Source organism: Falco punctatus, assembly GCF_963210335.1.
Source record: "Falco punctatus genome assembly, chromosome: Z".
Classification (NCBI taxonomy): Eukaryota; Metazoa; Chordata; class Aves; order Falconiformes; family Falconidae; genus Falco; species Falco punctatus.
This window is the reverse complement of record NC_137586.1, coordinates 71455506-71479889: the sequence shown is the minus strand read 5'-3', so window position 1 is coordinate 71479889 and position 24384 is coordinate 71455506. Positions and strand designations below refer to the sequence as shown.

Genomic DNA, 24384 nt, shown 5'->3' with positions numbered 1-24384 from the left:
CAAGACTAATTCAGTCACACAGGTTTGTCTACCCTGGCAATGTTTTATCTGTGTTAGGACTTGAAACTGAGAGAACATCAATTAAGTGGCAGCATCCATGGGGTGGAGAGATCTAAAACCTTTTCTGCTCACCTATCTCACCGTGGCTGAGTAGAGGTAAGGATCACTTTCCTCAGCCTGCTGGCAGTACTCTTCCTAGCACAACCCAGCATACTGTTGGCCTTTTTTGCTGTGCATTGTTCGCTCTTGGTCAGCTTGGCATCCACCGGGAAGGATCCCAAGGTCCTCAGTAAAGCTGCTTTCCAGCCAATTAGCCCCAGTGTGTATGGGTGCCTGGGCTGTTCCTCCCCGGGGGCAGGACTGTACATTTGTCTTTATGGAACTTCATGAGGTTCCTGTCTGACCATTTCTTTAGCATGTTGAGGCCCCTCTGAACAGCAGTGCACCCGTCTCATACGTCAGCCACTCCCTCCCAGCTTTGTATCATCTGGAAACTTGTTGAGAGTGCGCTCTGACCTATCATCCAGGTCATTAGTGAAAGGTTAAACAGTATTGGCACAAATAGGCAGTGCTACTGATTGGCCTCCAGCTGGACTTTGGGCCACTGATCACACAGTGAGCCCTGAGCCAGTTTTCAGTCCACCTCACTGTCTGCTTATCTAACCCATACTTTGTAAGCTGATCCATGAGGTTTTTATGGGAAACGGTGTCAAACACCTTGCTAATGTTGAGGTAAACCCACACCTCTCTCCTCGCTGGCTGAGTTACCTACCTCCTTGTGTAAGGCTATCAGGTTGGTTAAGCTTAATTCCTGCTTCATAAATCCATGCTATGTATTCACGGCCAGCTTTCCATCCTTCATGTGCCTGGAAATGGTTTCCAGAGTAAGTTGCTCCATCACTTTCTCAGGGACTGAGGTGAGGCTGACTGGCCTGTAGTTCCCTGGCTCGCTTTTCTTGCTTTTCCTGAAGATAAGACTGACATTTGCTTTCTTTAAGTTGTCAGGAGCCTCCCCCTATCATAATGGGGGAAAAAAGGTAATGGAGAATGGCCTCAAGATGCCATCAGCCATCTCCCTCTGCACATGTGGGTGCATACAAACAAGCCCCATGGACTTGGGTATGTCCAGTTTAAAAGTTACCTAACCCTGTCCTCCTCCAGGAAGATGCCACTGAGACATTAGGATACCGTCTTTGACAGTGTCGTGTCACTCCAAATCTGTTCACCAGCACACTGCATGGAAATAGGCATTTCAATTTCAAAGTCTTCAACCAAAGGGTCAGTTATCTTCTGCTATGTTTGTGCTTTGCATGAGGATGAGCATAGGAATGACTGTCATTATTTCCAGCTCATGACGGGATGACACTGCACCAACCTTGTTCCCATATTCAGGGATATCATCATCTCTCCAGGAAAACTGTATTTTTGCTGCAGGCAAGAGCTAATCCTCTTCCTGTTGGTCTTTGTGCTTCATCTTACCTTCACTGCTTTTCATTGTGAAAAAAACCCACATTTTTCTTTCAAAAGGAGTTGACTTTTTTCTTACATTAATGAGCTTAGAATACAACATGCAGCATCCCTGTGAGCAATTCCATACAGGCAGAACACTGAGATTCCTTTTTAGTTCTTTCTGCCTGACAACATTAGTTAATATTAATGCATCTTTGTGCTGGTACGTCCTGTTTCACAACTGGAGGGATATGTTACCAAAGTGAAATTGTTTTAAAGTCTTTCAGTAGACTTACATTTTTCTGCCGCAAATATAAAACAAAAATACAAGGCATAAGGCAGGCCTCATGATGAGGCATTAGCCAACAGAGTATCTTGGTTTGAGGAGAAAGATATTAAAATGCTTTCTTTATTCTGCTTTGAGTGAGCTCCTTGGAAACATCTCACAGTGATAAAGCATCTGGGTGGGGTGGACATCATACAATTGGAGGAACATGTGCATAATGTGAATACTAGTTGAAGGCAGAACGCTATATACATTGCAGGTGACAACTCCAGCCAAAGCAATGCTGCAAAATGCAGGTTGATCACTGAGAAGGGGAATTGAATTGGTCCCAAACAAAACAGTTACCATCTTTTTCTTCTTCGGTAAAGAAGAAGGAAGCCTTTAAGCATTTCATAACTGCAGAGGTGATCTGAATTCAAATCCCAGCTTTGATCAATCATTCGTTGGGACTGACAAAAGTTTGGGAGGAGAGGAAGAAATGTTTCTTGCCCTGACTTGCAGTCCACAGTTGCAGGTTCTCCTTTCAGGAAGAAGGGCTAACTGGACAATATGCCAAATGTGTGAAATGGAGGAAGCCTCCCACATTAAAAAAAAAAAAAAAAAAAAGACAGACAAAGAAATGTGAAATGAACTGCTCTTGTTTCCTCTTGTAAAGCTAATTCCTTGAAAGCTACATTCATTCAAAGTGACTGAGCTTGATTTGCTAAGCACTGACATCTTTGGATTAGGCCCAAGATTTCTGCTGTGCAGCAAAGGGTAGGTATGGTGCAAGACTTGAAAAACTTCGGTCTCTAACATGCAACATGAGTTTGCCCACAAATACTACTTCAAGTGAGGTGAAAGGGACTCAGAATCTCTGAAAATTAGAAAAAGAAAATTATTATTGTACCAGAAATTATCAGTAGTATCAGTCACCCCAACAGTTATGCATGAGAGACAAAATTCCAAATAAAGCCTTCAAAATTTCAGTATCCTTCCTGTTCCTTCTTTTTCTACCAAATTAAATGAAGAAAGGGTGTTTAAGGGCTTGGACTTGAACAAGTTTGCTGTATTTAGTATTTTTTTTAGGATTATTGAGCTGAAAGTTACTGAAGTTCTTTACCTATATGCAAATCTACATTTTAACTTCTTACCTTAAGATGAGACGTGCATGTTGTTCACACTTCCATATTTCAAGAATTGCTAAAGTTACGTTGTTCAAACTCCAAAACAACTTACTATTCAGAAATCTTTATGTCATACAGAGGACTGAAGGTAAAGCTGGAGCATTCAAGAGAGGGAACCGTTACACTGCAGCTCACCAACAGTGTGCGTGTGGGGTCTCCTATATCAGTACGAGATTTTAGCCAGTCCCAGTTTGGCACAAATTGGAAGCAGAGCCAGGTGGATAGCAAATTTATCCATAAGTTGCACTTACTAAATGCTTGTTAAAGTTAAATAAAGTTAAATGATGCAGTCATCAAATAAAAATTACCCTTAGAATTGCATTATCAGTGTGAGATTAATTCAGTGGAAGATAGTGGGTCCTGCAAACAGGTTTTTAAGAATGAATTTTTGTAACCTTAATGGATGAAAGCACTAACCTTGAAATTTAATTAACATGGCACATTTCCTGGTCCTTGGAAGCAACAGTCAGGTCTGCAAACTTCAGGCACATTAAGTGGCTTACGCAATTAGTCATTATCTCTCCACAGGAATGAAATTTACCTCATTTGGGACGGGCTACTTTAGGCACTCATATTTTTATTGCTGTGCATCATTGGGGTGATGAACACACAGACTCGTTAGTCCTTCAAAATGTATTGTAGAAAAATTAAGTAGAAACAGAGGAGAAAAATGGTGAATGTGAATGCTAGCTTCTGTGCGAGCTCTGCTTACCTCCTGTTAGATGACGCCTTTCAGGCTGAAGAATCTCTCCAGACTTGACTCTGAGGCAGCAGGAGTATTGGCATTGCTTACCTTTGTGCTCCCAGAATCTGATCTAATCTTGGCAGAGAAACAAAAGCTTGACTTGGGGTTAATTTAGCACATGTTCAAAATTACCTGTTTTAGCAGATCTTTTAAAAAAGCAGACGTGCTTTAAAACAATAGGCTCAAAAAGCAATGACAAAGATGAAGGTTTGTCCTTTTCATACAAACCAAGTGGGATATAACTAGCTTGTCTTTTCTCACTCATGTGACTTAATATGGATGTTGAACATCAGTGGCCATCACCACTGCTGGATCTTAACTTCCTTTCTCACACTTTCTGCAAGGTATATAAATAATATAATATAAATATTATTTATATAATATATTAAAATATTATATATAATACAATAATATATAACTATCTAATGTATAAATATGAATTTATATAAAAATATAAATATACAATCTATATATCTGCAAAAATAAAAAACTATTTTTTAAAATAGTTTCAGTCCCTTTTGTCAACAAAGAATTGGGAAACAAAAATTCTTTTTTTGTCCTGCTGACATCTACATGATTTTTGTCCTGCTAAAATCTACATGAAGCCTATTTCAGCAAAACACAAGTGACTCACAAAGTAAGTTTACACAGTACAGACCTTAGCCAAACAGCCCGACGGCCTTCGCAATGACTTTGCTGACTTAGAGGACCTAAGTTACTCTTGTGTTGTTTCATCAGCTGAACTTTCCCTGTGAAAGAAACCTAAGATTCCCATAAGACCCTGTGTTTTAATTCTGTTGTAGTAAATTCCCTTCCATTTCACCAGCAAGGAAGACAGGAAAGCAACCTGTTTGGCTAAGGCTGTTCTGTAGGCTGCTCAGTACTCTGACATTTTCCAGGCTATGGTCCCCTGAAAATCTAAGAGAAGCTCTTTTTTGAGAAGAAAACAAAAGCACTGAGCAAAAAAACCTTATCATAGCTGTGTTTGCAATCCTGAGCTACATTTTGAATGTGTACATGCAGGAGAGGCTCTAGAAAAAGAAGTAACTACACCTCCTCAGCATGGGCTGCCAAGTCAGGAGAATGAGATGCAACAGAAACCAGACTGTTACCTTTCCTGCCCCACCTTAAAGTTTCTCACAATCACCTACTACAATATCAGCACTTCTCCACACCGTCCCTTTGACATTAGTATCTTTGACTATATACCGCAGAAACCCTGATCTCCCTGCAGTTCCTGCACTGCCACTGCATTGAACAGGAATAGCCCTTGTCCTGACTGCTTAGACCAGCAACCACACATGTCCTCTGGCTGGCCACCCAGCTGCTGCCTCTCACTTCCAGGTGATCTGAAAGAGGTGGCTTAGGGGCTGTCGTTGTCCTCAGTGGCATAGGCTGTTCTGGAGGGGAGAACAGGATCTGTTTAAGAAAAACGTAAACAACTCATTTATGAGCTTCTGCTTCACATTAGCTGATTGTAGTGAGTAATAAATAATTCCTCAAGTTCCTTTACTGCCTCCTACTAACACACATTAATATCTTGTCAAGGCCAAAGTACTGGCTTGTTTCCAAAAAGCATAATACAGCCAGACACTGCAAGAGGATATGTGCTTTCTGCTAACACATCTACCTGATTAAAGAAGTGCAGAGTGGCATTGTTTCTTTTTCCTCCTCACATAATTCCATGCGTTACAGCATGTATGAATGGATTGTCCTTGAGAAAAGTGTGCTGCTTATCTAAAGAGGAAAGCCTGGTGTCAGGAGTTCAGGGCACTTGACAAATCATAAAATTAGACTTCAGCAAAAAGAGTTATGAAAAGCCATCTTTAATGCTAGGGTTATATTTACATGTTGAAAGACAATTAGTTTCCCTGCTGTATTCAATTTAAAAACTCATGCAGGCCATTGTGATGGGTGTTAAGTCAGATGTGAATTCTGATAGGTATTAATCAGCAGTTAACCACCAACAGAACTGATGTTCCTGAGGGGGCTGCTTTAGACATCACGTGGGGTTGAGCAGCCTTTCTAGGTCTTTCCAAGTACCTTTAGAACCAGCTACGTGCCCACCTGAGGACATGCCATAGGCATGCTCATCGTCCAGCCCTGTCGTCAACAGCCTCTCTTAGCCCTGCATGCAACAAAAGCTAAAGTAACTTGCTATCATATGTTACTCTTTCTGCCATCCTCACTTTTAGCCCATTTTCTTTCACTGGCATTTTGGTTTTTGCAGTAGGCTATTTCCAATTTTTCTGGTCTTTAACAATGAATACAGGCTAAGATTTAGGATCCTCTTGTCTGTAGATACACCAGCATAAACTGAGGACTAGCACAGCAAGAAATGGGCTTGTGCAGAGGACCCTGCTATGATAGCGTTGCTGCTTGGTGGAGGGGAGCAACAATTCTACTGCACTTCTCTGTTGTTCAGTAATCCGAGGGGTGATCACATCATGCAGTTCTTAGTTCACAGGACAGAAAATTGGTATGACCTAGGAATACTCATTGTTGTGGTTTGACCCCAGCTGGTAATTAAGCACCACACAGTGCCTCACTCACTCCTCCCTCACCTAGAGAGATGGGGAAGAGTTGGAAAGGAATGTAAAACTCAAGGTTTTGGCTAAGAACAATTCCATAATTGAAACAGAATAAAAATGAAAGAAAAACAGTAACAATGACAACAATAACACTTATAATGAAAAAGGGAAGGGAAAGAATGAAAACCAGAAAGAAAGGAAGAAAGAAACACGTGGTACACAATGCAACTGCTCACCACCGCCAGCTGATGCCCAGCCAGTCCCTGAGCAGGACCTGCCTGCCCTGGCCAGCTCTCCAAATATATATACCAGACATGAAATCCCATGGTATGGAATACCTCTTTGGCTGGTTCAAATCAGCTGGCCTGGCTGTGTCCCCTTCCCAACTCCTTGTGCCCCTCCAGTTTTTTTTGCTAACAAAGCCTGAGGAACTGAAAAGTTTCATGTCAAAGCCAAAACACAGCACCATACTAGCTCCTAAGAAGATAATTAACTCCAACTCAGCTGAAACCAGGACACTAGTATTCTAATAGCATGAAATAAAAATATGAAAATATGGAAAGAAAGAAAATATGTGGCAGACACATAATTATGAGTAAGAATAAACCAGAATACTGAAATCGTTTGAATTCCACAGTCTAGCAAAAGCTTATCATGTGATTAATTTTGACATCAGTGGGAGCAATAATCAAACTGTGGCACTTGAAAGCCTTCCAAACAGAAACAGATCTAAGCTTAAACACTTACTACACATAAACAAGTAGTTAAGTGTTTGCTGAATCATAGATGTTATTCTTCGGTTCTTCAAAAATGAAATTGTGTAATAAAAGACAAACCAAATATATAAGCCTGCTGAGGCTCATATTCCATCCAAATTCTGACTTTCCTAAGTATATATTTCCTCTCTTCTGGCTTCAACAAGTCTTTGCAACTTTTTTTTTTTTTTCTGTGTGTGGAGTATTGCATATTTAGGCTATCTGCTCTCATCCTGAAGATAGCTACCTTGTCATGATCAGTAGGCACTGATTCTTCAGAAAATAGTGAATAGCTGACTTGGACAATTAGGCATACTGCAAAATCAGTATGAGCAGCAGCCCATATGCACTGCTTTGCATTTAGGTGCATTAAAGATGGAGACATGATGCATTTCTCCTCAGTGACCTGTTTATGCTCTGAGAAGCAAGATTTAAGTGAAAAGTTTAAAAACCTCACAATAACTATCTGGAGGGCTACAGACTTTACTGAAGTTGTTTAACCTCCCCCACCCCTCAGAAAATCAAGACACTGAAAAAAAATTAAGCGTAGACCGTATTAGAAGTAGGTTAAATGAGCAAAAGTACCAAAAGTTATCCACTACATAGGGATTATGACAATGCTTTGTAACTGGTAATATGCTAAGTATTCTGATGTTAAAGTGGCCTATGCCACCAGGCTTATAAAGGCTAATGTGCAATTGGAGTGTGGATAAGCATCAAAACATAGAATCATAGAATGGTTTGGGTTAGAAAGGATCTTAAAAATCACGTAATTCCAGCCCCACTGCCATGGACCACTTCCACAAGACCAGGTTGCTCCAAACCCCATCCAACCTGGCCTTGAACACTGCCAGGGATGGGGCATCCACAGCTGCTCTGGGCAACTGGTGCCAGTGCCTCACCACCCTCACAGTGAAGAATTTCTTCCTAATAACTAATCTAAATCTACCTTCTTTCAGCTTACAGCCATTACCCCCTGTCCTTTCACTACATACCCTTGTAAAAAGGCCCTTCCAGCTTTCTTGTAGGACCCTTTTAGGTATTGAAAAGCTGCTGTAAGGTCTCCCCAGAGCCTCCTCTTCTCCCCTGACTCTCTCAGCCTGTCCTCATAGGAGAGGTGCTCCAGCTCTCTGATCCTCTTCATGGCCCTCCCTCCTCTGGACTTGCTCCAAAAGGTCCATGTGCTCCTTATGCTGGGGTCCCCAGAGCTGGGTGCAGCACTCCAGGTGGGGTCTTACCAGAGCAGAGCAGTGAGGAGAATCACCTCCCTTGTCCTGCTGGCCAGGCTTCTTTTGATGCAGCCCAGGATACAGTTGGCTTTCTCGGCTGCCTTTTAATGTCTAAGAGTAGAAGAAAATGTTCTCAAAAACCAAAGGTGGACAAAATACATGTGTGTATTTTGGTCTGGAACCAGACCAGGTAAATACCTAATACTCTGCCTCCTTTAAACCTCAACATGAAATTTCAGTAGCGTTTGGACCTCACACTGTGTCTTTTCACCCTGAGGGTATTTTCAGTTTAAGTACTTTCTTGCTTTGGTTTCCAGTTATATTTTCTGGGGGGAATGGGCATCACGTCGGGAGCTTCTCTGGGTTAATGCATTGAAATCTGCTGTAGGTGACATCTTTTCTGTTCACATGGCAATAGATCTTCCATGTAAAGGACTTCCTCTGTGAAATCTACAGCAATCAAAGGCTAAAAGGTCTTCCTAAGGAAATTAATCAAAGTAGGATCATCCCATATCTGTTTCCAAAACGATGTTAACATAAGCTTTTCCATACGTCTGTAAAAGTCATTCTGGGTGTTAGCATCTTGGCACAACTACAGGATTTTTAAATGCTACATTGTCATGGGTTATATTTAGCCAAGTGGTAAATAAGATTGGCCTTTATTTGCAATTCTGTTTATATAGCTGACTGCTGCCTTTCCATTTATTTCAGTAAATTTTTTTTTGTGATTTTCTTTTTATTTCTTCCTCAAGTTCTGTTTCAGTTTCTGAGTCTTGAGACCGCCCTGAGTGTTTTGGCATTTTGTTCCCACTGATGTCATAATAACTCTGGGTGTGATCTATTATTGCAACAAGTTTTCAGCCTGTTTCCAATTGTCAAACGTAGAGAAAAATTGTTTCCAGTAAAGCACATGAACTAATGCAGTGTTTTATTGGATTGTAGCTGGCTCTGGTCTATACTGGATTCAGCTTGTTGTTTTGTTACTGTGTTTTCATATTTTTATTACTGTGTGCTGAGATGCATTGCAGCCAGCAGCTTGCACGTGGATTAAATCAATAAGAGAAAAGATGCTAGCACCCTGAGAAATTAGCAGATCTGTACTTTGAGAAGGGAAATGACACTTTCCACCTACTGTACCTAGGTGGAGGACATTTCACTTGCACTCTCCCGCCTGCTGGAGGATGCCATCGTTGCTCCTATTCTGCTGACTGCGACTGACAACAGTGCCCTGCTTCTCTGGCCGATCCAGATAACCGTTTTGATGTATTGCTGGATGGATGGGATTTGCACTGCGCAGCAGTCCCGCTGATACAAAAATGCCTTTAAGATCCTGCCTTTCCCATCCTAATCTACAAAGGAAACAGGAAAAAGGAACTTAAACTCCCTGTACTCAGACAGCACCGAGACTGTTCCAGCCTGCGCCAGCGCTATGATTTCTTGCCTGTGACCTGTAAACACTGTACCATGCTAGAGAAGCATCACCAGTAAATATCTGCCCCAAGGAAAGGATACTCCATGAGCGACTGTAAGAACTGGATGGATATATTTTGGAAAGCATGGACCCTTTAGCACATCTGGTTCTCTATGGATTCAGCCTGATGATTTCAGGTAAGCCTTTGCTTTAATATCTGTAGTTGACCTGTCGTGCTTTGCTTGTTTCTCATGCAATGTGCAGACAGAACACATGACTCCCTGTTCCTTACTCCTACACTTACCTTTACTGATTTAAGTACCTGTGTGTGTTTCAGTGAGTCCATTGATCGCTGTGCAGTGCTCTTACAGCGAGTGAGGGCAGGGCTGTGGCCAAGCTATTGGGGAAGATTTAGCTACATGTAGAATACACTCTACCCCTTTTTAATTGTTGAAGCCTTTTGCTGGCACATACGCACATTGCAACAGGGTTTCTCTTCCATCTGATGGTACTAACTTCTTTGTAAATCTCATAACTTTGATACCACTGGTGTCTTTCCCCAAGAATATCTGCTCTAAGTACAGATTAAATGTTGACCTTTTCTGTGACTGACTTTATGAACTGGATGTGTGGTAGGAAATAATGATGTTTCTAGGTATTCCAGTATTTTTAGGCAAGTTTTTAGACAAGATTTCACAACTGGAATCTAGATAAAAGTCAGTGGACAAAAAGGGCAGAAAGATGCACATCAGCTCTATTAACATTTCAAATACAGCTAAATAGTGGTGCCATATTATCAGCAAATGTCATTAGTTCAGCAGGTCAGAAGTTAGTCATAAGAGAAATCTTCAGAAAGGTATAGAGTAAGATTACAGTAATGTAAATTTAGTTTCTAGCTTTGGGAGCATTAATGTTTGAGATGTTTTGCTGAAGCTAGGCAAGCAGAGCCCTGAAGGAAGCCTGTGCTCTTGCCATCAGATTCTTGGTTGTTCAGCATTTGAGTATTGCTTTCAACATCCATATTTTGATTTTCTAGACAGTTTCTTCTGGGTAACATACCAGGCAAAATCTGTACAGGAGCAATACACTTCACACAATTAGCCTAGACTTTTAACTCTCTCCTAACAATTTCAATGAGATATACACACGTGTTCCAGTCCATCTCACAGCAAAAAGGCAACATGTGCTGTAAAACTTCAGATTGCGCTTCAATGAAAACCAGAAAGTAGCACAAAAAGGCAGAAGTCCTTATTGTTGGCAGAAGATCCAAATGCATCTTGCTTTAAAATTTCCAAATCTTCTTGATTAGCAGCATGTTAATAACTAAGTGAAATCATGACCAAATGAGTTTGAAATGTTAATTTTGGCATCTGTAAGAGGCTAGAGATTCATACAGGCAAAAAAATGTGTTTAAAATCTGTTGAATGCATGTTTGGAAGTATTCTTATTCAGCCATTGCTGTAATAGGCTGCATTTTGTTTACCAGTTCCTCTTTCCTGGCTTAAATGTCTTGATTGCTTAGCTGCACTTCGATTCAACCTGTTTAGCCCTCAGATCACTTCCAGCCTTTACCTTTAAGGAGATACCTGGTGCTGCAAGCATTACAGGTGGAGAAGGGAAGAAAGTCCAGTTACCCTCACTCTTTTTCGTTGTCTCTCCTGTTTCTTTACATAGTAACGTATACCTAATTGACACAGAAGGAAAGCGACGTTCATGTAAGTCACAAGCACGGGAAGAACGGCGGTTGGCTGCAGAGATGGGCTGTAAACACGGGGAGGGCAGAGAGCTCGGTGCTGCGAGCGGCCGGCCACGGCCTGTTCCACAGGGGCTGACCAGCGAGGTGTGTGCTGAAGTCACACCCATCCCAACAGATCTGTCAGCTTTCCCGCTTTTGTTTGAGAATGATATCATGCTTCCTGGGGCGAGCAGCGAAAGACAATGCGAGCCCGCTTTCCTCTAGATACTGCAGGCGGAGTTCAGGAAAGCGGGAATGACATTCCCTGAGCAGGGGAGGCTTTACACTCAGTGCAGACAGTGAACTGGCTTAACCTTGTCCCTGATGATCGTGGGCCTCCCTGGGTGTGTTGCTGGGTAGGCACAAAATACACTCCACCCTTTCCCAAGGTGAAGACCGCCAGCTTGACCTCCATTACGAGACATGGCCTTTGATTTCATGTCCTTTTTTTTTTTTTTTTTGAGTAACAGTAGCCCATTCTCAGCTAGAGGCCTGATTTGGGAGGTGTCGTTCAAAACATACAGAAAGGCTCAGTTTTGTACTGTATGGTCACTGCTTGCCATAGCAAATGTTCAACTAAATTGACAAGGGGCTGAACTTCATCCTATCGACATTCTTGAAATCAGACTGAGCATCACCGCATGTTTGTCTTTTGGTTGATTCTACTCAGTCAACATTTTGTAGGATCAAAATGATCCTGGCATCCATTCTGAAGTATGAATGCAAAACCCAAGGCAAGGCTGTGGCTAGGAATTATCTGTTAAGTCCTGGTCAAAGAAGAGCCACAAACTCACCTGTTCCCATGGAAGGCTAAGGACAAAGCAAGGAATGACTGTCTGAACTTGCCTTTTGCCTCTTAACATCTTCAGATAGCCTGGAAATTTGCTTACGGCTTCTCACAGTGGGCTAAGTCTCAGAAATGTTCATGTGTGAGCCTTATTTTAGCAAGATGGCCACAATCAGTAAGAGATTTTGGAAAGCAGCAACAATTAAAATGAGTTTCAAGTACATTTCTTTGACTGTTTCTGGCAGGAAACAAATACATTGTCAAATGTCGCCATTCTCCAAGACAGGCAGGGTCTTCTGTGCTATAGCTTTGCTCTATCAATAACCTTAGATCCAGTGGTTTTCTAAAAATACTGAATTTATTTTTTTTTTAATTTAGCTGTTGGATCCATATATGGTAAAAGACTCAAAAGGTTATATTAGCCTTTTAAGAAAGGGTTACAGTGGAGCTAACAGTGTAGCGGCATCCACCTATCATCCCTGTCGATGTCTGCTTTTTCTTTTGGATCAGTAGGTGTTATGAAAAAAACATGAATTGTAAATACTATCATTATTATGTGACTCATTTACATAGTCATAAAATGAAACAGCTTTTAACATTTATTATATATAGAGATATAAGCATTATTATAATGCTGCAGGCTCTTCAAAATTACAAAACTCCAAAATTACAAAAAGTCATAATTTTTAGTTAGACTGGGAAGCTCTAATGAATACTTCTGTTGCAAGACTTTTGTTTCTTTTGTGAAGATTAACTTAATCTAAAGAAAACTTGTATTAACCTTTAGTTAATACACGCCTCTGACAGTGCACATGAATGTCATTCTTCCCATAATTAAAGGGACTAGTCCTTTTACAACAAATGTGTTGTTGTCAGACCAAAATGGCACCTGAACTTCAAACAGCTTGTCTTATGGCTGCAGTTTTTGAGGGTTTTGGTGTTTTGAGCCTGACATAGCCAAAGCAGTGAACACAAATCATGTTTGAGCTTTTAATCACAGTTGTTTGAAAACTATGCTGGCTAGACATTACGCTCACACACGACCTTCCCGTAACCTAAATTATCAAACTAGTAATGAGAATTGCAAAAGGAATTTAAAAAAGGATTTCATTTGTTCTTCCTCAAGTGTATTTGATTTGTAAGACCCAGCAACTGCATCTGCCTGCAACACTCAGGTTATTTACCCAGAGAGAACAGTACCCTGGTAGGTTTGCAATTTACATGGAACTCAGACCATTCTTGAGATGTAGCCTTCATGTAATCCAGAAATGATGGGCCTACCACAGGAATCACTTGTGGAATCTCTGACCTGCTGAATGTTGGTATTTCTGCACAGTTCTGTTATGACAATCATGCCTGCAGAATCAATGGATCTGTCTTGTGGGAGAAAGAGAGCTGTTTTGTTTTATTTGCATTGATGGCTATATGGTTTTTTTTAAAAGAAGTTCCAGCTGTGATCTAATTCATCGCTTTCTGACCCTGCAGTTGGAAGCCAAAAGCAACAGCTTCAGCCTTATGCAGGCACCTACCCTAACTGGAATTACAGAAGTGGTTTGATTCTCTCCAGTTCTTTTACTTTTTAGAGTTTGCTTTTGGTGTGTGCCTCATTCAGACCTAGTGAGAGGTAGAGTAGCTCCCAGGAAGACTGTGTTCCTGAAGGCCATTTCAGCAGCTGGGAATAGTCTGGAATGAAAAGGCATTGCATCAAATGGAGAGGAATCAAATCTAAAAGATGAAATGAAATCACTCTACATTCACAAGTGTTAACATATGCTATTGTTTTAGAAATAGATTTCATATATAGATACACGCATACACAAATTTGGGTATTTATTCATAATTAAGCTGGTTGGATGGATTACTTTTTTGCTGAAATTTCATTTCAGGGAAAAAAATGAAGTTGTAGTGTTTTGCAGAGATGGTCTCACACCCACAAGAATTTTATCTGGAAGGCTTTAGGTGGATAAGAGGGAACATAGAAGTCAGAGACTGACTGCAGCTGAGCAGCTGGCTTTAGGGCAGGGAAGATGTGGAGTTGGTCCTCCATGTGCCCACAATGAGAACTACCTGGGTTGGAAATCTGCTCTCTATTGGTCATGTAGACTTGACCCTGCTTGGCCCAGACCTGTCTCCTGTCTCTTAAACACGCAAAAACCCTGTTCAGCTTTCCAAGGAAGACCAAGAAGTCATTGTGGTGTTGGGGGTGTTGGGTAGGCTCAGAAGAAATGAACCACAAATGGATGCATCTACCACTTGTGTGAGACAGATGTATAGTTTCACGGTCAGCTTCCACTGTGACACAAGACCTATCTGGGACCAGGGTGATGAAAATCTTAGATAAATTGCCATGAAGAACTGTCCTCCAAAGACAGTATCTATCCTGCGCTAGTTGCAAGGTTGTATTTAGCGTGCTGCTCCACTGCAGTTTCAGAGGAGACACACAGCAAAAAAACAGCCCATGTCTGAACTGGAGACTTTCCTGTAAGGAATTTAAAGTGCTGATTGTTTCTTAGGGTACAGGTTTTATAACTATTCTCCAAGTAACACTCAAACTTAGAACATGTACTAATAATGTTAAACAATGGTTAAATATAAAGAAGTTAAAAAAACATCAAAATTCATTTTGTAATTCATCACTAGGAGAAGCAAATACTTTCAGGGTGTGAAGGTTATTAGGCATTTACTAAGTTCTGAAAGCATTTTTGAAAGACAGGTTCACAAATGACATTTCTATATTCAAGAGTCATTAATTTATGTACATTTTTTCAAGGCTGATGTTTTGCTTTCCTGGTATTTATTTTAATTTTTTGCATTGTGTCAGCCTATCTAATGAAGTGGCTTGGTTAGTTTCCTCTCTGGAGTGTAACAAGTTTCTCTTGATAATGTAGTTCCATCCGCACTTCTGATTGTGCTCATGATTTTCTTTTGTCTTATTTTCTGGCTGTTCATCCCTGACATGCCACTGCTTAGTGACATCAGCCTCATTTGTCACAATGTGTGCTTAGCACAAGGAACACCTCCCACTACTCTGCTCAGAAAAATCAGTGAGTGGCAAAGTGAGGGTACACTGCAGGTAAGAACGCATTAGAGTGTGTCTGCCCTGCAACAAACACTCCACAGACACTCCCAGACAACCTTATGCATGTTGTATGCACTGATAAATCCTGTGAGGTCTAATTGATTATGTTATTTTGCATACTTCAGCTTGGCATGTGTGCACAAACAGCATACAATAGATATATGCAGCATACGTAGTAGGTTCATAATGCAACTTACAAAGACTACCCTTTATGTCTTTGTACCTTATGTACATAAGTACCCTTGTTATGGACGTACTTATTCTTGCTTGTGAGTACTTTCTTGACAGCAGTACCCATATTTGGCTAGCTGCAAATCCAGCCAGATGTAGCTGAACTACAAGCATGCCCTACTTGAGCTTTCATACATTCCTCATCCTTTTTCAGTGTTACCTAGCACATCGTCAGCTGGTTGTTCAACAAGCAATTTCTGCTGATATGTTGTTTTCTGCTTTACTTGCTTATGGTCAACCAGGCCTAAGGAGAAGACATGAGAAAGCATCTTTCTGCATTTTGGTTACTTAGACTCACACATTTAGGCACCCTCACTGGGAAACCCCCAACCAGGTTGCACCAGTGTTTCTTTCCTAGATCTTTCATCTTAAAAGGTTGTTTTCATAGGTTATGAAACAAGTGAAATGTAGAGAAAACAATTACACCCTATTTTACAAGAAGGCAGTTGCATTTCCTTTCACTGCCTCAGATGTACCCAAGGACCCATAAGAAAGCATTAGCCCTAGTAGTTTTGACAGGCTATTTCATTTTTTACACTTGTGCTGTGGTCTTCCCGCTGCTACTAAGTAGCAAACTGATGTTCTGTCACTATCTTGTTTATTATTAGTTTCACAGTACCTTCCCTCCACAAATACCAACATATTTCTAAGGGCAAGAGCTGTGAGCTGTTGCACAGCTGCCCAGTAACATCACATAAGATACAATCATAAAATTTTTTCCATGGATAACAAGAAAGCTTTCATTGGAAAACTTGACTTTTTGCTCATTTATAAGGTGTTTTTCAGCAGCATTTCTGTCCCTCTTTCTTTGGTCCTGCTGCAGCTGCTGTGCAGCAAAGAACGTTAATCTGTTTGAGTAACAATCACTTCAGCCTTGTTTTCTTGTGGACTGAGCTGTTAGAGGAGAATTTGACTCACTGGATGAAGCTACCTGAGCTGCTGCTATCTTTGCATCCCAGATGAAGTTTCCAGCACACTAAGAGACTAGTGAGCCCATAAAATGAATATGTGATTTCAAAGCCCCCCCACCCCCAAGATTATTGATTTTCTTTTTTAGAATATGAACAAAAAATAACCAAGATTGATAAAAGAAGTATTGAGTGCACAGAAAAAGAGGAAATAAAGTTTGCCAAATTCTGGTGTGGTAAATGTTCCACTCTCCATATGGAAAACTATCCCCACACAACTAATATTTTGGGTTAGTTTCTCACTAGCTTTAATAGTAAGTAAAGAGTACTCTTTTTTTTTTTTTCTTTTTTTTTCTTTTTTTTTTTTTTTTAAGAGAGAGGAGACATGGGGCTTGGATGTCTTATTTTGTTAACGTCTTCATATTTGACTTTCATTATTTCCATCCTGATTATGTTTAGTATTGCATAATTGGTTAATAAATAAATAAATACTAAATCAATGTAATTTATAGCTATATTTTTAAAGTAAAATTATTTAAATGACTGCCATTTGTATTTATAAATAGATTAGTTAAATTCCTTTAAACTGGTATGTGGTTTTATACAGAAAAATACAATTCAGGAGGTGAACTTGTAACTACAAAACAAGATACAAATGAGAAATACCGAGGTGCAGATATTTAGCAAGTTCATTTTGTTCTAAATCAAAATCTTATTTTTTCAAGGAGAGAGAGTGCTTGGTGCTGTTTTTTTAAGAGACCTGAAGAAAGAGGGGTTGATAACTTGGCAGTCTGGGATGTACGTTTCCATCAGTCTCAAAATGATTTTTAAATCCTGCAGTGACTGTCATATGGAACTAACTGGTTTACTTTCAGCATAACACCGAGCCTGAACTAAGCACAAATTCTATTTTCTCTCTAATAGTATCATATTTATATGTTTTAGATTCACATCCCCTAACAGAAATAACTTTGCCTCAAAGTAAAAAAAATACCAAAACAAAACAAAACCAAAACAGCTTAAGTATTTCAAATTGCATCACTTTTTATTTCCTTTGCTTCACTTGATGAAAAAAGGGGTAGAATTTACTGGAATTTTCTGCCCTTCCCTCTTATCTTAAGCAATTAGTACTTGGAAAGTATTTATCTTTCCACTTACCTCTTACTGCAGTTCTCTGTTTCCTCTGTTACGCTCAAAATGCCAGGGGAAGGACTTCCATCTTATATTCACATCAAGCAGTTAATAATAAAGCTCTACAAATGCAAGGAAAATAAAGGCATCATTACATGTGTAATGTCAAATAATTTCTTCCCTTCTGCTACTACTCAGTATTAATTAATAGCTAAATAAAACATGTACTCAGAAATTTGCATTCTCAGTAGGCCTTGCAAATATGGGCTAGTGATCCAGTATTTGTTTGGGGGGCAGTGGCGTACAGTTACTCTTTACCGTGATGGCCACTGTCTGATACAGAGTTACAAAGTTATGAAGTGGGTATGTTTGCTGCTCCACAGTATTGAGCACTTTTCCAGTTAACAGACAAGTTTGCAAAGGCCTCATATTAGGTAGAAATTTTCTTGAATATTTCCATGTTTTCCTGGGGATGAAACAAGGGTTAACAGCGTAAATCTGGAATTATTTGGGCAGGGACTTTCTGAGACAAAAGGACAATTCATAACGCTTTTCTGTTCTCGTAAGACTTTGCGTGTACCCATCTATGGCATTAAACCACCTCAGTTTGAGGTTGCCACATTGCTTTATTCCCAAACCAGTGTCTAGCAGCAATTCTGATCTAGGGAAGTGATATTTTAAACTTTATTGGAGACTTTCTTGCTCATTGAGCAGACCTGTGTCTGGGATGTGTTCCAGGGAGTTTCTGAGAGCTGTTGCTTCCAGCTGGCCCTGGCTGAGTTTTGCTGGTGCGACACAGTACAGAAAATATGACGACTGTGTGCCTGTATGAATGGCACTGTGGTAGGGAATGAGAACACACGGGGCTGCAGAGGCAGCGTGATACACAATTATTCTCTGTCCAGTACGGTTTCCCCAGGCAAGTATGTGCTAGAGAAGCTGTGAAAGATACAGCCAGGTATCACCTAGCAAGAAGGAGCACAATCCTGTCGTTATGAGTGGACCAAGAGGAACTGCATGCCTTCCTGCATTCATCGTGCCATCTGGGTTATAGTGCATGTGCTATCATATAAATTTACTGGTTTAGGGCATGCCATTTCCTCTGTGCTAGAAGGGCTCAAACCACTGCACCACAATGAGTGTGTGTCAAAAACACTGGGCAATGAACCCTCTCTGCACGGTGTCACCCATTTCCAGCATTAGCCTTCTGCAAGTGCCTCTCTTCTCAAAATCTATTTGTAGACACAGCAAACTGCCTTCCTGATAGCGTCAGTTCTTTGAGGACCAGGGAAGGAACCAAAGGACCTTTTCAAGGAAGCACAGAGGATTGTCACTGGTACAGACGTGACGTTTCCTGTCTGTATGTTTTTTTGTGTTTTTCTCAGAACACCAGATCCTGTTGTCCTTATTTGGTCCTTACATACTCAAAGTCTTCATTAACATCAAGGGTAGAATTTGCCTACGTTTTGCCAGGCTAGGTAGATTCCTTTCTCGAAAAGACAGTTGGGCAAGTTCAAGTTGCATTATCAGAAAGAGATGGTGTAGGTATCCCTATGCATAAAGCATATGTGCATTTTATACTTTTCTGAGGATTTGGGTTTTTTTCCACAGTCTAAGGGCAGCAGCTCCCAGTGGAGTCAAAGAAAGCCTACCTATCACCTCAGAGCCTTAGGCTAATTTAAAACTAGATTCAGTCTTGAACGAGTGAGTTGCCTTCAAGTCAATGTGCTGTTAGGGTGCTTTTTTTCCCCAAAAAAAATATACCTAAAGCATAGTTTTTCTTAGTGTAAAACCTTCACTTGGATGTATTTTAATTTCTGTTTGCGATATATTCCAGCTGTGAAATATTAGCTGCCAAATCATGCTGGCATATGGTTCCATGCTTATGCATAGATATTACTCCCTTTCAGATGCAGAAAGGCCTTCTAGTGGTGTCTTCAGGAAGACAAGAAACTCCATCTGTGCTTCATCTACTTCACAGAGGTGTCTCGCTTGTCTGCAGTGTTTAATATGACAAAAAAACACCTATATTTAGACAATCAATCAAAACACTATCCATCCACCAATAGCTAAATTTTGATTAATTTGGAATAATTGCAAGTGTAAATGAGTAATATGCCTGAGCTATGGTAGGGTTACACCTTGATTATGTGATTTGTATTACTACAAAGAAACAAAAAAGCATGCAGCAAATGCCTTAAGTATGATATAACTTTGCTTTGCTATTCCTTGCATAGTAATCAAAGGCAACATGAAAATTAGTCCTCAAAACTTGGACTTCTACTACTTATTTTCAGTGTATTGAAAGATTGAGATGCAGAGAGGGAAAGAGGGAATTCAACTTTCAATCTGTGTTGGAAGTCAGAGGAACAGAGAAATTCCAGAGATATGGAACTGCAGCCCTGGATGAGCAGCCACCTTCTGAAGGACCCCAGCAGCCTGGGCCCATACCTCTGTACCGGAAGGACAGATGCAGCTCTGTGCCTGTGGATGCTAGGCAGAAACACCAAAATACTTCAGTTCTGATCTGCAGCACCCTGCCTGACTTCCACATAGATAATCACGTCAACTTGCAGAGTTTGGATGCAGATTTGTTTCTGATTTTTACAGAAGTTGGCAGAAATCATGATCCTGGGGTTTAAGAATATCTCTACCTGGTGTGTGATCCTTGCTGATACAAACTGAAGCCGTCTGCTCTCAGAGTTGATGACTGTTGAATTATATCTGCCTTCAGCTGATGCATCAGACCCATAGTAGGAGCACAAATGTTCCCCATATAAAAATGAAAATGTTGAGATAAATGCCCTATAAGATGAATTCACAAATCTGGCCTCATTTCTATCACATTCTTCTTTAACTTTTTTTGAAGTATTTATTTATGTAATATGCAACAGGGTGAACTGACTTTGCTGACCTGCTCCTTTATGCAATATTTACTGTAACAGCTGTCGCAACTTTTCGGGAAGGTTTCATTTCTCCATTATGTAGCTGCAGATTATCAGGGCTGGCACGCTGGAGGGTGGTAATGGCGGCAGGCTGCCCAGGCGCGGTGCGTGTCAGTGTGCTGTCAAGATACTTCAGTCCCCAGAGGGGCTGCTGGCACTGAAAGCAGAGGACCTCCTCCCTTGGCCCTGAGCACTGGAGAGACACACGCAAAGGCTGCAGCCAGCACCCAGACCTTTTGACCTCCCTTATCTGAGACTATAGCCCTTCCTTCCAATCAGAGAAACATTTGGAAGCTGAATGACCCTAAATATTTGGTCTCTCTCTGTATAAATACAAAATACACTTGTATCCAAACCAGGAAAATAGATGTGATGGATAAAAGAAATCAATTCTTCTTCCTGTTTCAGCTGGAAAAAATGTTACTGTTTCCCTTCTCCTTGCCCTGAATTTCAGAAGTAAAGGCAAACGCTTGTCATTTGCAAACTGTTGATTACAGAAGAGCTGTATTTCCGTCCTGCTATGTGCATTTGAACAACTAGATCTGTAGCATTCTGCCAGAAATTGTTTTAATTAAGCTTGTATCTATCATTTCCAAAGAACTTCCACCTCCATGTATTTCTGGCACTTTGATTGTTCAAAGGGAGACATTTTGATTGACTTAAACCTGACCTCATAAAAAATGGCTTTATTAGTGCTGCTGACTTGTTCTTTGTTTTTGATAAAGTTTCATTGTGCCCTGGTTCTTGCTACTGTCTGTTAGGGCTTCAAGTGGTTAATGTGAATGATGATGAAATCATTAAATCAAATTCATAAAACAGCTGAAAAAACCCATACCCCAAGTGCTCAAAGTACTACCAATTCCTATAACTGAAAGTATAAAATATAAAAACATCTGCTTTACATTAATTTAAACATATTAAATCCATGTAAATGACATAAAAGAAACACTATTAGCTGACAACCTTATGATCTACTGACCCTGTTACCAGCAAAGCACCATACTTGGGGCGTTTTTGTACATGTCTAACTATCTAAGGATCTACCTGGTTCTGCAACATCTTTTAAAATAAATTCCACAGATCTGAAGAGCTTATTTCCTCTTTCGAGAAGAACAAATTCTGTCTGTTCATGACATACAAAGTAAATCCCAAAGTCCATGTAGCAGAATACTTAATCTGCAGTCTTCCTATTTTGCACAAAAGCTGTGCAAGACACAAAACAGCGAAAACCTGAGTACTCAGTGAAACAGCTTATCTTGTGGTTTGATCAGTCATACTCAAACTCTGCAGTAAAACTTTTCCATTTGTTGCTTTTTTCCTTAGGTAAAGTGGAAGCGACACTGGACCTCATACTGATCAATTCATTGCCTCTGGTGGGCAACTCAGAGACATCACTTATCTGTATCACTTCCAAATGGCGCTCCCGTGAGTCTATCACAATAGACCGAGACCAGGAGGATGTGACAAACCAGCACCGGGAACCACTGGAAGTTAATGAAGATTCCAAGAGACCAACAGCCAAAACAGTGGTGTGGAAGAGGGAACAGGCCAGTGAAACTATTGGAGCATATTACTGTGAAGGGAAACTCAAGGATGAGGTGACAAGGATACATACCATGAAGATGCCGCTGGGAGGTACTGTATGGTGGTCGCATCTTAATTTTGCATGTCACTGCCTGCAGACTGGCAGCTATCCCTGGTTAACACAAGTGGGCACAAACACGGATCCAGAGCAGGCAAGGCAGTCTGGAGTCAACAAAAATAGACTTGTCCCAAGCCCATGTTTCTTTTCTAAGGTTCACAGGCAAGTGATTGATACTAGCTGCTGGTCATTTCCTCATGGAAGTTAGTTAGACATCTGTAGGTACTCTGCCTGTACCTGGCTACTACCAGGAACACAAAGTCAGGTGGCAAATAAGGTAAGTACTGGCCTCACTCACACCATGAAATGACATGTGATAACTTCTGCCATGGGTTCTTCACATCCCAGACCCTTGATTTCTGAACATGCTTCCACTTTAAAGTCTTGACAGGTATGAGATGTAGACAGCTAAACGTCACTATCCTTTTTTTTTTTAATACATGGGCAACCTGAGGCTAGAAAATCCCTTGCATTGCCTAGGTTTCAGTAATACTACAGATCAGCAATATTGGATCTGCACAGTCTGTGTCAGTATGAAAAAAAAATCCAGCTCAACAGTGGAAAGAAACTCCAGCGAAGTTTCCCAAAATCAAATAAGGCTATTCACAAAAAATTCACTATGGATTTCACTATTGACTTGGTTTTTCTTTTAAGGCTATGCACAGTAAAAAAAGTAAATATGGCGACGAGATGGTGGGATGAGAAGGTGGGATTTCCAAGGTCCAGCACTCTAGCCGTTAAATTGCATTTTGTTATGTGCAAAATTTTGCTTGTCTCTGCACCTCATTACACTCCTGGGACAAGTTCCAAAGCAGAGATCACCATAAACTACAAAAAAGTGCAAGAAATACTAGTTGATTTACTGCAGCAAATCAAGTTTTCAAAACTTCCACTGATTTTTAGCAGACTTCACTGTACTGCTAATGTTTTGTACCATGGCAGCTTGTCTTTGAGGAGACTTGATACTTTTAATCTTTCTTTATAAGGTTTTATTAGGAGCTATTATCCTTGTTCGTATCCACTGAAATTGCAAATTTAGAAAAAGGTATTTTTCATTTGTCCAAGCTACAGCTAGTGTTTATTTATTTCTTTTAGTGTGGGAACATCAGAAACAAGGTGGGCAGAACAAGTGCAATTTAATTTGGCTTATGTATTTTCTGACCAAATGTGGTGTTTGAAGGGTTGGACTGGTCACTACGAAAGCTCTGCAGATGGAGGCTGACAACTCCATTGTTTCAAAGGAGGCTGCAATGAGGAGGAGATAAGATAATAGTCCATGGAAAGTCAATGTGACCCTGTCTGTGGCAGAATGCCAGTGAGTTGACCACATCTCTGGCAGTTGTGTACAGCAACCTTCATGGGTGGAAGAGTGTCTTCTCAACCAATCAGTTTTTTGCACTTGGTATCTGTGGACCTAGAAGCAGAGAATTTAAAGTAATCAACCTTTGAGAGCTTCCTATGCGACAGAAGTTGTTCTAACCAGAAATAACACAACATTCACACCAGCAGTAGGTAGGTTTCTTTGAATAATTTCTGGGTTTGAACCAATTTCTTGGATTTTCTCTGCAAAAGCTTTCACTGACAAAACCTGAGCTAGTGACTTGTCAGTGAAAGCATATAATCTAATCAGGCTAGACCGGTGAGAAAGAGGCACAACAGAAATTCTCAAAGCTATTAAAGTGCACAGAAAGAGGAAGAAGAGGTCAGTGAAGGACTGTGAGGTTTGGCAAAGACTCTGTAGTTGGAAAACAAGCCTTTTTCCCCTTCACTGTTGTTGTCTGATTAATTTTTAAAGGCAGAATGTGTTTTTCAACACCAAAAATTGAGCAAGAGTTGAAACTTGCAGTTTCCCATTGAGGACACAAAAACATGGGAGGGAGCAGCACTTCTGAAAATCCAGCCACTGTTTTGCAGTCTCAGGGCAAGAAGCTGCTGAAGCACTCACTACTCGTTAACCATTTGGCTAGCCCCACTGACTTTAGCGGGAACTCTCATCTGCCTGATTACGTACCTATTGTCAGATATGCAGACACCGTGAAGATTTTTGCTGTATAACACAGGAAGATAACAGGTTCATTTTCCTGTTTTACTGTACATGTGTGCCATTCTGAAAGTAATGAGCCTGTTCTGAATTCTTTATATTGTAGCATTATGGTTACATATGTAATTTGCATACATGCAGTGAGAGAGAACAGATTATGTTTTATGTATGTATGGAGAGTAATGCTTATACTGTATACAGCACACTATCTAGAATAGAACACTATATAAACTGTTCTGCATCTAGTCAAATATAATTTATGTCATTTCTCTACACAATAAATCCAAGTTTCCCCCACAGAAACTCTCTAAAG

The 24384-nt window shown here is 40.5% G+C and overlaps 1 protein-coding gene and 1 long non-coding RNA gene across 2 annotated transcripts in view; one reads left to right on the top strand and one right to left on the bottom strand.

The window, feature by feature from the left end:
• Window positions 1–1647: 1647 nt before the first annotated feature.
• Window positions 1648–5691, bottom strand: LOC308056849. Its single transcript, XR_013924999.1, has 2 exons — window positions 3319–5691; window positions 1648–2591 (listed from the first exon to the last, which is right to left on the bottom strand). It is a non-coding gene; the product is annotated as an uncharacterized lncRNA (long non-coding RNA).
• A 3620-nt stretch (window positions 5692–9311) lies between these two features.
• Window positions 9312–24384, top strand: part of TEK (TEK receptor tyrosine kinase) — a 43858-nt gene continuing 28785 nt past the window's right edge. The window contains exons 1-2 of the mRNA XM_080372684.1: window positions 9312–9769; window positions 21712–22023. Of these exons, the coding sequence (XP_080228810.1) occupies window positions 9718–9769; window positions 21712–22023 (364 nt within the window). The 5' untranslated portion in view covers window positions 9312–9717. The remainder of the gene's footprint in view (window positions 9770–21711; window positions 22024–24384) is intronic.